This window comes from Larus michahellis, chromosome 1 (genome assembly GCF_964199755.1).
Source record: "Larus michahellis chromosome 1, bLarMic1.1, whole genome shotgun sequence".
NCBI classification, from domain to species: Eukaryota; Metazoa; Chordata; class Aves; order Charadriiformes; family Laridae; genus Larus; species Larus michahellis.
The window spans coordinates 70,374,048-70,387,556 of NC_133896.1; the positions used below are offsets into that span (position 1 = coordinate 70,374,048).

A 13,509-nucleotide genomic window follows, 5' to 3' on the forward strand; every position below is an offset into this window, starting at 1 on the left:
ATACTTTATTGGAGTTGTAAATGTTTCCATTAAATATTTCAACTCCCAGTTATTATTTTAACAGCCAGGCAAGATAGAAGTTTGAAATACAGGAAAATGTGTAATCGATCTTTGACCTACCTCAAATCTAAGTTTATACTGAAGCCTCTACATACAAATTTTAGATATGTATGTGAATAAGATATATGAGCTTAAAGTGCTCAAAGCAATGCTGTACCATTGCAGCACTTCAAACAAGCATATCAACATTTCTTTAGCCTTACATCAGTTAAGGTTGATAGAACGGTGAGACTATTTTTTTCTCCATAGACGAACCACCCTCCTCTTCCCCATTTTAAGCATATGTCACAAAACACACACATGCACAGATGAGTAACATGGCATGGAACAATAAGCCACTATTTTCCCATTCCACTCTCTTCATTTACCCCATAAAGAGCTGAGCAGTGGCACTTTGTGGTAATGAGAGAGCACTTCAGCATTTACAGGACTATTAATGTGTAGTTGTCTCCATCCCCAACAAAGTCTTCCACAGGCTTCGTTGGTTTTGGTGCTCTCCTGCCTCAGATCTGTGGCTACCTACTGCACATATGAATGCTCTGCTTCTCCCAGAGTGTCCTAATGCTACTAGTAACATTGGCATGCATAGCTCTTGGTTTTCTGAAGAGCCAAAAATGCTTTACAAGAGCAGCGTATGCATTAGCCCCATTCGACAGACAGGGGCAACTGAGGCACAGAGAAGTTGAGTGACTTGCCCAAGCTTACAGCAAGTCAAAGACAGAACCAAGATCCCTTCTTTCCTGTTCCCCGGCCCTATTTCTGAACCAGGGATTTCTATCCTGTCTGTAGTCTACTAGTGGAAAGCAGAAGAAAGAGCTTTTGGGCTTCTAACTGAAAGACAGTTAGAAGGAGAAAACTGGAATCAAAATAAGATAATATGATTCTTCCCTTTCTGGCCATCCTCACCTTCGTGGAAAGGATGACTTGTTTATTGCACTTGAAGTAGATCTGGAAGAGCCTAACAGTACGTCTGACATCAACTGCTTCGTTATCCCAAGGACTGTGGAAGGGAGTGGAAGAGAGACTTGTGCTCAAGGTTCGGAAGGAAGATAGTCCACAAAATAGGGCTAAATTTCATTTGAAAAACTATGTGGAGCTATTTCTTCCAATTAGCAAGAACAGCCTGAGGAGTCGTTGCATTTCTTACTGGTCCTGTACGAGTCAAAGTCAAGTTTTGTGAGCCATGCTTATTTTTAAAAGGGTTTACAGCCAGAAACAAAACCACACTGTAATAACAGTCATTAGATTTAAATATCCATTTCTAAATCAAGCCACTGCGTAGTGTACTCCAAACCATACACTAGCGGAATTACCCCACTGCATTACAAAGTTTCTTTCCCCATCCCCAGAAAAAACGTTGAAACTGTGCAACGGGACAAAAGAGCGGGTAAGGACAGCACTGAACTTGAGCAGATGTGGGGGTTCTTAGTCTAAATAAAAAGCAAGAGCTTAGCTTAATAGCAACATAGGGTATAGTGAGTTTCTTTTTTTCTTTTTTTTTCTTTTTTTTTAATGTTGTTTTTGTTGGGTTTTTGGTTTTTTTTTTTTTAACGCAGGCTGTTTTCTTGGTGGGGTACATTACAGTGGCAAAGAGAAAAGAATTAAATATGCATTTAACAGCTTTTTAAACATTCATCCTGCTTTCCTTTGCCAAACACCTGTAAGCTCTGTCAGGGGCATGAGCGCTTAGGGACACCCTGCTGATGCAATAGCTTCATGGCTTTAAAAACAGAGGTCCACCTCTCCTAAAAAATGGACTGCTTGCCAACGGTAGCTGTCAGCAGTGACTCCACCTCTGTCGAAAGGATTTTAATTGCCAGTATTGATGGGACAAACCCGCAGGATGTTGGCATGGACAGCAAAGTACCTGCGTGGTCCAGTGTGGTAGCTCTCACTTTCTGTGTTGATATTTCAAAGTTTTGTCCCATCCACATCAGCATTAAAATTACCTTCAGCATTCACTCAGGTGGGTAGTTAGTAACTAGTCACACTCCTAGTGTCATTTCCTTAATGTAAATAGACCCTTAGCGAGGGGGCTGTTTACAGTGCCTTCTACTTTCACTTTTTTCCAGGGTTTGTTAAGACACAGACCCAGAAAACTTTAGGGTTAAGCTCTGATTTAAAAAAAAAAAGGAAAAAGGAAAGAGAGAGAGAGAGAGAGACCCCTCAAATTTTAAAAATGTATATAAACAGAAGTTCTCTCCCTTCCCCCCACCCCAAATTAAATGACTTCAGAAAAATAACATATATTTTTTTTATATATATATATATAAAATAAGATACCCAGAGGCACTGGTTTGCATTAGGGCTTAATTTCCAGCTAAATTAAAAATCAAATCCAGGCATTTTGAATGCCTAAGGGGCAAAAAAGCAGCACCCGAAATCATTAACTTTTGCACCTTTTTTAATATATCCCAAACCAGTCAGATTTGTTTTTCAAAAATTTGTAGTAAAATAAAAGTGCTCTTTGAGGAAAATCTATGCAATTAAACAGCAGACGCTTAACCCCTGAAAAATAGAGGCTTATAACAGAAGTGCTGATAGACCCTTAACCATAGCATCATTAGCAGCAGGTGCTGCTAGAGTTATTAGTTTTCTAAATAGTTTTAATGTAAACAGTATTCTTAAGCTCTAAGTGTAGCATAATGGTTGGGATTTGCTCTTTAATTCTTTTTACTAGAAAGATACAGCTCATTTAAAATAGCTGGTAGGTACAGAAAGCATAAATATACAGTAAGTTTAGACACTGATTGTACTAAATGCAACAATACAAAGAAGCAAACAGGAACACAAATGGTAACACAATAAAACTGTATTACATTTGTGCTTCAAATATTACAATACATTATATACAATAGTCCAAAATAAACATCTCATGCCAAATGACACAAAAAGAAACAAAAAAAAAACCTCAAACAAACCAAAAACCCCAAGAGCAAGCAAAAAGAATCCAGCTGTATGTACAGTACCTTTTTAATTAACATTCAACTCTGAACTGGAGCAATTTTCACTACATACAGATGCAGTCCGCCTTTTATTTCACGCAACCATTCTGTCTCCCTAGATCTATGCTATTCAGTAGGTTCCTGTGTCATTTCTTATATACATGTTGAGCAAAAAAGATAAAAGAACATAGTGCTTTGTATTCTTAATGATGTGGCATCAGATCAGCGAACCTGGGGTGCATAACCTTCTTTCATTAAACCCTCCTCATAGTCTGTCTGGCAGAGAATCATGTTGTTCTTCAGGAAAAATTTGTCTCCAACGCAAAATCTGAAATTACAATAATAAAGGGGAAAAAAAAAAAAAAGGTAGTTTCAGCGTCAATGATGTGATATGATCTTACATGTAAGGATTGTAAAACAAGCGTTCACGATGCTGTTGTACTGACCGCACGGCTCGCACCTCTGCTGTCTGTCGCAGCGCACGCAGACACATGTGCAGGAGTGCGAAAGCCCAGCAGAGGAATTGCTCTGGTATCAGAATTAATCCTGTGCTTTCAACAAAATCTGCTTCCCTGGCCAAGGACTTCATTCAAAGCCCACCGAAGACTGTGGGGGTCTTGGCTCAGGTCACTAGCACACAGATAAAACAGAATAAATATCCCAGGCTACTGAGTTGAGTGAAAAGTAAATGTCCTGCTTCCATGCAAATCAGAAGGAAAACAAAGAAGGAGAAAAAAAGACTGTATACAGTAGGAAGCTCATCTGAGATACGTTACGTTTGTCTTGTGCAGCCACACCGGTAAGAAATTCTTGTTATATTCCCATTGGATATTTTACTAGAACTGGTTTAAACCTGTGGTTCTGAGAACCGTTTCTGGCATGCACACAACTTTACGTATACACTGTGCTGCAAACTAGAGACACGCAGGCAGGTATGCAGGGAAGCCTTTTTCTTTTTTTCCTGTAGGAGCTGATTATAAATTTAGTTACTCAGCTAACTACTCTCTTTCTTGTGGTATCAGTATACCTACCTTGTTACACTATTACGTGCATCAGAATGATCTGATTGCTACAAAGCGCTACTGAGATATTTCATTTGATTTTCTCTGACGAGCAGGAAAATCACGTAACATTAACGCTCCTCCTGGCTGGCTGGGTTCAAACTTCCAGTAAAGTAGGATTTCCCAGCTAAGCAGTATACTTGAATATAAGAAGGCTCTTCACTGACACCCGCCTCAACCCTTCCCTCCAACAAAAGCCAGTCTTCTTGGAGATACTTAGGGAGCAAGTGAATAGGGCCAATGCATAGAAAAAGAGTTTCCCTAGTGACTGCCTTGGCAGGGTTACGTGCCTTTGTTTATAGTGAACTCTCCAGCTATAAAATATATTGGGAGGCACTGCTCACATTATTCCAATTAAAATGAAAGAAAGTAACCTAAATGAACCCCTTAACACTGATGTGAATAAATGAAACCAGTTTCTACCAGCTAATTATGGATCTCACTGCATAAAGTATTGTTTAATGTGTAACGGATTATAATGTCCTTTTTTGTATAATTTCCAAATGGTGACATCTTGGACACAATTAGGGTCAGATATAAATGCTTGTGTTGTTTACGGTAGATTTAACAACAGAGTAGCTATGGGAATAGCTGTATATGTATTTAATTGTAACAATTTAACCTTCAAATAGTGGTGCCTGCTGTAGTTGACCCAGTAAAACTACATAAATGACACAGGTTGACTCGCCTGACCTCTGATAGTGGTCTCTCTTTATCAGATAGTCAATTTCTAATGATGTTCGAGCAGAAATCTTGGTGAATTGTCACAGATTAAATTGTGTATTGAAAGCAGTCCTTTAATGTTTTGTGAAGTTGGAGGTTTAAATGAGTAGCAGTTGGACTGATTTACATTTGTGAAGATTGGAATGCTAGACAAACAGTGAACCCATTTATTTTCCAACCGGGTAGCTTTGGAAATTTATCCTTATGCTAGCTAAATAGATAGAGGGAAAATAGTGTAATAAAAAAGTGGATTGAAAAGAATTAGCTCTGCTCTTAAAGGAAAATTGGTTTGTTTATTTGTGGACTTTTTTTTTTTTTTCTGAAGGATTACTGCCTACTGGTGATGATGATTGAAAACAGAGATTATGGAATGATCCCAAAATCTTTAAATTATTTATGGTCAAGACTCTTTTATAGAATTTACAGGTTCCTGCTATCCTTCCCACCCCAATCCTGGTATATTAGGCTGCTAACAACAGAAAAAGTATTTTCAGTATTTTCAGTAGATGTGTTGAAATGCAGAATTCTTGAAACAAACAAGTTCTGTGGAGGCTTCTCTAGTTTTCATCCTTTGTATTTTCGTTCATCGACAACAATGCTGGCAAAAATTCTTTAGTGCATTTTACCAGATTAGGTAAAGGAGTCTTAACTAGTGATAGTATGTAAGAGTGTTTTTCCCAAAGAAGTCACATTTAAAAAAAAAAAAAATAAAAAAAAATAGTCCTTAGTTTCTCTTAAAGGAACATATGGATTAATGTGGACTAAAGCAGAGGAAGTTAGGCATTGTGACAAATCAGTCACCCCGTTACGGTTAGCCCAAGGATTACTGATGGGGACTGAGCGGGCGATGCCCGGCCAGCAGCGCCCACCACATCAGAGGGTCGTTGCTCAGCAGGGCATCTCTCCTTGTGGGTCGGGCACCAGTGGGAGACACAACCACCTCTGTTCACCCAGCAGAACACACAAACTCTGAACTGTGAATGCTATTCAGCTACGTATTGCTTTGTGTTCCAGCATAATACAGCACTTAGCAGACTAATTTATTTAAAATATTTAGTAAATGAAAAATACGCTGCTGAATTGCAATTCACTTGCACAGCAATACTTTCACTTGTGACTTCTCGCTATATAGCTTGCATCAAAACCCCGACTGAAGGATTTTGTTTCTCAGCCCTCAGAGAAGCGCCACGGTTTGAATTAAACTGCACCAGCTACACGAGGGAGTAGTGATGCCTTTCCCAATAAAAGGTGTCAATGCCTTTTGCTTTTGCTATGTTAATATGTCGAGCCAGAAATGCTCTACCTATGTCTACATGGCATTTGACAGCTTTATGCATGAGTGGCTTTAAACATACACAGTTCCACAAATCATTTACCTTCCAAGTGTACAGCTGTCTTGTGGAGAGGCTGCCAGTGGCCTGTCTAGACACGCTTGGCTGTGTGATAACCTGCGGGGTGGGGGTCTGTCTGCACAGTAAGACCCCCTCTGGATTCCTCTGGGGCTGCGTTTGCGCGCTGGAGGGTGATCCTCTGTACCTTGGGGGAAACCTGGTACTTGCGATACTTAATCGTCCAAATTCTGCAACTGCTTTTGTGTTGTGCAAGTTCAGCGACTGAAACACATTGGCAAAGACTGTCAGCGAGGTTTACATGTGTCCCTGGGTATTAAATGTGTGAATTACGTACTCATTAGGTGACAAGAGGTAAGCTCTAGGTGAAAAACATTTAAAGGTGGCATGCTAGCTCCTGAGTACAATGAGACCAGGCAATTAGATGGTGGAAATATAACAAGTTCTGTCCATCCACACTTTCAACTTTATTTGACTCTCAAATGCAGATTTTAAGTCTCTTCTGAAGTTAAAGAGCTAAATCTTGCAACTACTCCAGATTGGTTTTGTACACTCTAGGATTTAAGCCTGACTCAGCTTTAAAATGGAAGGGTAAATTCAAGCCTAGCCTTCCACCTCCAGGAAGTGTTTTTTTCATGGAATTGGCATAGGATGTAAATCAGGGAACAATTTGGGTACGTATGTCAAATGGAGTCAAGGAGCATATTGAGATGCCGCTGTGTTAGGAGTATATAACGAGGCAAGACTATTACTCTTCTAGCAGGCAGATGGTAGTCTTCAGCCTTCCCTAAAACCCTCACCCAATTTATTTAATAGGCATGAAGATGAACGGGGAAAAATATACAATAGGCTGTATTAACATGCCAGATTGGACTTACCACCATAAATTGATAATACGACTTTTGACACGACTGTGACATTAGTAGAATGACCATTATAATTAACCTACATCCTAGAACTCCTGTCATATTTTACAATGGCAAAAGGAAAGCCATTTATATTACAAAATGGCCTCTGTTATCACCTTGTTTGGAAGGGGAAGGTGTGCCTAGACTAATCACAAGGAGTATAAAACTTCCTTTTTGAGAAATAGCTATTTCATTGTTCAGAACAGATATTTAAGGAGATCTCACTGCTGTCTGTCATCTTTTCTGATGTACAGGATGCATGTCAAGGTACTGAAGACTTCTTAAGGAAGCGAAAGAAATATTGCTGTGAACAAAGATGGCTGTGTGCGAAGTGCCTCCTCTGGTAATGTCAGATCTTTGTTGTTGTAGAAAGAAACAAAATCTGGAAGCATTTAATTGATTTCCTCTAGGATAAAGAAAGCTCAGACTTATCACACCCACACCCTTCCCCTCTGCTTTGTGCACTCAGTGATGTAACTTGTCCTCTGCTTTTCCTCCTTTCCTCGTTTTCATAAAGCTTCTTTTGAGTTTCCAGTATAACTCAAATTAAGGTTACCGTATATGCATCACTAAGAGAACAAAGCCACTCTTTTACATCACAGCTCGTCAGTCTACACCTATGGTTTACTAATTCTTGGATTCTGTCAAAATGTCCATTTATTGTGAAAGGCTGAAAAGTGGGAGGCATGCCTGGGTTTGTACATTTTTACCAGTACAATGTAGTATATATACACACAGAATCCTAGTTCAACTTACAAGGACAAACCTCAACTTGGTGTGCTTTTCATGTACTATTTTTTTAAAAGCAGGTATGGAAAATGTATTAATTTTTATTCTCAATTTAGAGACACTCAATGAAAATAAGCGGTATTCAGGACTTCAGAATTTATAAAATCACCACTCATGTAAAAATCTAATGTTGGTGTTTGAAATAAGGATGTCCCTGGCATTGCATTCCCTCCCCCCTGCTTGACAGAGAACAAAGGCAGCATTGTGTGGGCATTTTACAGTTTATACTGGAGGTAAGTGTTTACTGCTACATCAGGACAGCAATTTGAACGAGTGTGCAACCATTTTCAGTCCAGTTCCCATTAAAACAAAGGCTGTTTCAGATAGAAGGATAGAACAGTTGATTTAAACACCCCTCAGCGATAGCAGATGGGAGTTTTAAACCATACCCTGAGTTGACTTCAAACGGCAGAGAGAAAATATCGCAGAAGTATGGAACAAGCTGCTAAAGCAACCGACAGAGTGAAAGGAAGGACATGGAAACTCCAGAAAGTGGGAAAGCCGAAGGCAGACTGAGATCATCGCTGTAGTCAAAAGTGTCAAGCAAAGATATAGCTGAGCCCACTTGCAAGATTTTCCACTCCGTTTTGCTGGTCGCACACATGCGACCTGACAAAGTGTGAAAGGCAGTGTCTGTTTACAAGTTTATCTTTCCAGAGGTTTCCATTTTTTTTCCTTTAAATTTTCTGCTGAAGTTAACTATATTGAGGCTACTGCCAATGTGAGGTGAAGTGCTTCTGAGGAGAAGTTTAGTGTGTTTACAGAGAAGAAAGGGGAGCACTCACACCATTAAGATGACTGTCACTAAGCTCTGCGGGTATTTAGGAGGTGGAAAAACATCACATTAGGAGTAAGCTGGACAGAGACATGAAAGATTAGGGGATGCTAAAACCTTTAGGCTAGGAGCAGAGTTTAATATTTACAAAATCCCTACAGCTTTAAGCATCAGTATAAAGAAAAAAAAAATGGGGAAAATATGTCAAAAACTGGCTGGACGGAACAATTAGGTCCTAGAGCTGAATACCTTTATGAAAGGAAAAGTACGAGACAGTGCCCATTTGACACCAGGGGACTAGGCTTGGTGGCTCAGGAGATCTCTTTCAGTCCTGACTATGTCTACAGTCCAGTCTACTGTCTGTTTTCCTAGAATACAGTATGTGACACAATGCATTTTTCTTCTCATTCTGAAAACGCAGCCTTCAGGAGGCCAGTAAAAGGGGACAGGCACATTATGAGTTAGTTCAAAGAGGGAGTTTATGGCCCGAAAAAAAGTCCCCTGAAATCAAGGGGGTCTAACTACCATCCACACTGAGATTTGAGCTGGATGGTGAGTTGTAGCTACTCAAAAATAATAAATCAAATCATGAAGTTGTACATAAAAGCAGAAAAATCACCTAATCTTTCACAAAAAGCACTAGGCAAAACCAGGCAGGCCTCTCTCTCGCTGGGCCAAGATCAACTATTTAAATGGTAAGAATATAAGGGCCATGCAATAACAAGCCTGAAGAACAGGTTGCCCTAAGGATCAGTGTGATGTGAGTTAATATAATTATTAGCTAGCTTGGAAGGCAAAAAGGACTGGAAGGAGCAACTAGGCACAGAATGTCAGAAGAAATTCAGTGTTGGCAAAGACAAAGTAATGTAAACTGAAGAAATAATTTACTCTACTCATGAACATTGCATATATTCTGTTAGGGGAAAAAACCTAAATGGTAGATGATAACTGAAAACCTGAAATATGGGAGCAAGCAGAGAGCATTATATACTCTGCTGTAGTACTCCATACATGTTGTACTTTTATTAGTATAAAGAATGACCTAAAGGATTTAAAATTTAATGGGGAAAGAGAATGTGAAGGTGGGGAATAAGGTCAAACATACAGGTCTTGCAATAGCTGGTGAGCCTTGCTACCTCCATTGGTGATCTTGGGATATTGCTGATGTGTTTGTAAATAAAAATATTCTCTTCAATAAATAAATTCCACATTAGGGATAGTGGCTGAAGAGAAAGGAAAGAGCAGATCTAGAAAACCTCAATAACATTATTTTGCATACAAAGTGGCAGCATGGAATAGAGAAAGAAAATTAAAGAGCTATCTTATAAACTCATCCTCGTTCAGAATCTGCTGTTTGGTTTTGATTAGCTTAACTAGAGGAATAAAAAAGGATCCTGAGAAAGGCATCAGAAATTATTAATGGCATGGTGACTGACAAGATTGTACTGTTTAAAAGCAAAGAACAAGAGGTTTCATACCAGATATAAAAAACCTCCAAAACTGGTGATGGTTCAGATGTTAGCATTTCTGGTTTTTATTGTTATAAAAGTAATGAAAACCAAAAGATTTAAACCTATTTATTAATGAGAGAATGTAGTCAGTGTGATGCTTTGCCATAGGAACTACAGAAGAGCTACGTTGGAGCATCCATGAAATAGGATTTATTATAAAAAACAACAGAATTAATTCCTCAGAGTGCCACCAGCCCCAAATTGTGAGGAAGAAAGGTACCCTACAGGCAGTCTGTTTTATTAGACTCCATGAGAGCTATTGCAATATAATCAGGATTAGGGCCACTTTTGAGAATTTCTGAAATTCTTTGAAACTTGTGGAACTGCTTCCTGTTTTGACTAGATGAACTAGACTGTATTCCAGGTAAATAAATGCTTTTGTTCCCAGCCTAAGACTCCTTTAAGACTATTTCAGCAACACTTTGCCCAAATTACATGCAAAGTAAAAATCAAATAAAAGACTAGATTGAAGGCTCAGGAACGACAAGGCTAAGAATTATTAAATATCCCAGGAAAGCTCCGTTTCAGAAGCACCTAACAGCACTTTTCCAGGGAGATCAGTGGCCCTTACGGCACAGTATGATGTGCATTAGCTGCAAAGTGAAACTGTGCAGTAGTTCACACTTGTAAAGGTAAAAGAGGAATATTAAAAATAATCACAACAGCTTCGCTTTTGGGGGCAGAATAAAAGAAAGTTCACTTCCTCAGATCCAAGAGTGTTAACTATGATGAAAATCTTTTGCGCTCAGGGTAACAAACATTGTCTGCTTTGCTTGACTGATGAAGATTAGCTGACTTCTTACATTAAAGAAGTTTGTCTTGTATGGGCTGAAGTGACAAGACAATAACTAAGTGCTAATTGTGCATAACCAACACTAAAGATATGCAGCCCCATTATGGCATGTAATAAATGAAGCGAACAACAGAAATATATTAGGCGCTTTAATAATGATACTAGAACCGTGGTTTGAAAAAAGCAGGGATGTGAAGGGTTTAAGAAACGAAACCTCGGAACGTGCGTGTCTTACTTAAGAGGGTACTATGGGAGGCTCTGCCTGCCTTAGAATACAGCCTCTTAGTTCTGTGGCAAGACAAAATTGATATAGGACTTTAAATAGCATTAGAACCTATAATTACTTTGCATTATTATATAGTTTAAGCAGTGGTTATTACTTGCCTGGTATTTTAATTTCCCATGCAACATGATGAAAAAGGTCAATTTGGCTTTTTTTAAAGAGCGTAATTGTAGTGTGCTACACTTATTAGCAGCTGTACATTTTATGGTTCTTTAGGGATGTTTGATTTTTAAATGACTACAGTGTTACAAAATAATACACTGTAGGACAAGGTGAGTTAGCAAAGCTTATTTAGAGCTGTATCTAACTTTGTCGTGTTAGACTATTATCTTCCTAATTTTTTGTTACTTCCCTAAAAAAGTACATATTGTGTTTCTTCCTACCTGAAATTGAAAAAAATATGAACGCTATAAAACTCTAAATAGGATAATGTAATAACTGAAAAATAACTGAAAATAATAGGTACATTAAGGAGCAGATATAATTGGTTCTCTCATTTCCTAGACCTCATACAAGTCACTGGCAAAACTGCTAGCAGCTCTTGTGGAGTCAGAAATGGAGCTCTCAGTGAAATCTCTGTCAGGATTTGGCCACCACTCTGAATGTAGTTGCTGTAAGTTTGGCTGCATTCGCCTCTGAAAAATTCAGTTGTTACACTTTTACCATCTTTGACATTCGTTCTGCAACTGTACCATATGGGTGATGGCTCAGAACAAAGTGTCAGGTTTGGATCCTCGGGATTTTTATAACCTACAGTTAGGATATGGAAATAAAAATACAGCATATGAAGTCCAATGCTGCTACAGAGAGAATGGTGGGAACAACATCTTTTAAATTTAAATGATTACAGTTCTGGCAACAGGAAGAAACAACATGTACTTTAAAAGAAATACATGTGATAAAAGTGAAGAATTAAAGTGAAATTAATGTAATAATGACAAATGGTACTGCTATGCTCTTCTGCAGAAAAGGATCCCAAAGTTCTTTATAAATATTAATTAATTAAACCTGACAGACAGCCTTTTGAAGGAGAGGAAGTAACATTATTCTTTTTTATTGATGCGGGACTTGAAGCACAAAAAGTTTTCTGGCCAAGGTCATGAAAGATGTTCTGTATCAGTCCCAGGAAAAGTATCCAGGTTTTACTCTCAGTCTTGGGTTTCCACTACTGTTAGACGTTTCCTCTTCACTTGAATGTACACCAGCACCAGTGCCGAATTAGCACTTAGCTTATGGAACAGATCCAAGAAATTCTCTTACCTCTGATTACAAAGTTGACATGCAAAACAGTCCAGGTGATAAACATTGTCCTTTGCTCTCATCACCATCTCAAAAGCGGGTATGAGCTTACTGCAGGCAGCACAGTTTCCTGTAACGCCAAATAACCTGGAGATGCAGAAAGAAATATATTCCTGAAGATGCTTAACTGAAAAGAAAACCACACTTTCTTTTTTTTAATCTTCTTTGTTTCCCCCCCCGCCGCTCCCTCCCCCACCCCCCCAACCCCAGCAGTTGCCTGGCCTTTGATTGACTTCCCAGCACACCTCCCATTGGAAAGGCTGGTCTTTGGTGGTACAAGTCTGCCCAATTTACAATACAAAGGCATAGTCCTTTTTGCCGGAGAGAGCTGTATGACGCGGTGACAGACTAATATGGCACCTATTGTGATGTTATTTTTTTTTCTGCAGGTTATACCGACCTTTCTTGATAAAAGAAACATCTTGTTAAACTAAACAAAGAAATAGTAAACACATTAGGGATGTTACATAACTGTGCAGACAGAGGTCAAGCTGTTTGCATACGCGGGGAGAGTCTTCTGCTTGGATCCCGCCGTACAGACGAGCGCCACATAACCTTGGCTTTTTGGTGCTATTTATTATTAAAACACACTTTAGCTAGAAAAGAAATAACACTTGAAAAAGCCAATATTCTTCGCATTTTTGACATCTAGTGCTAAAAGCTTTACCACTATTATTAAAAGAACATTTTATGAACAAGTCATTTAAATCGTCAGAAAGCATTAGCGGTTCATGCACCTTACAACCCTATACCATAGTTATTGCTATGATTATGTTATTCAGGTAGCACATTAAAGTAAATGAGGCTGTAAACTATATATAGTCACATCAGGAGTAGAAGTATAAAATACTGTAAGAACAATATGAAATGCTGTTTTTGCCAGACATCTATATAAATTTTTTTTTTAAATTCTCTTTGTTAAAGATTTTTCAAGACTTTTCAAGTGGGTGTATTACAAAAAAAAAGAAATAAATCACACATATGCATCCTTTTGTAACATAGACGGATTATAA

At 38.6% G+C, this 13,509-nt stretch overlaps 1 protein-coding gene across 7 annotated transcripts in view; it reads right to left on the reverse strand.

The window, feature by feature from the left end:
* Positions 1-2,448: 2,448 nt before the first annotated feature.
* Positions 2,449-13,509, reverse strand: part of LMO3 (LIM domain only 3) — a 59,954-nt gene continuing 48,893 nt past the window's right edge. For all 7 annotated transcript variants that reach the window (XM_074585577.1, XM_074585588.1, XM_074585549.1 and 4 more), the window contains 2 exons: positions 12,458-12,583; positions 2,449-3,333 (listed from right to left, as the gene is read on the reverse strand). In XM_074585577.1, coding sequence (XP_074441678.1) covers positions 3,228-3,333; positions 12,458-12,583 — 232 coding nt within the window. In that variant the 3' untranslated portion in view covers positions 2,449-3,227. The remainder of the gene's footprint in view (positions 3,334-12,457; positions 12,584-13,509) is intronic.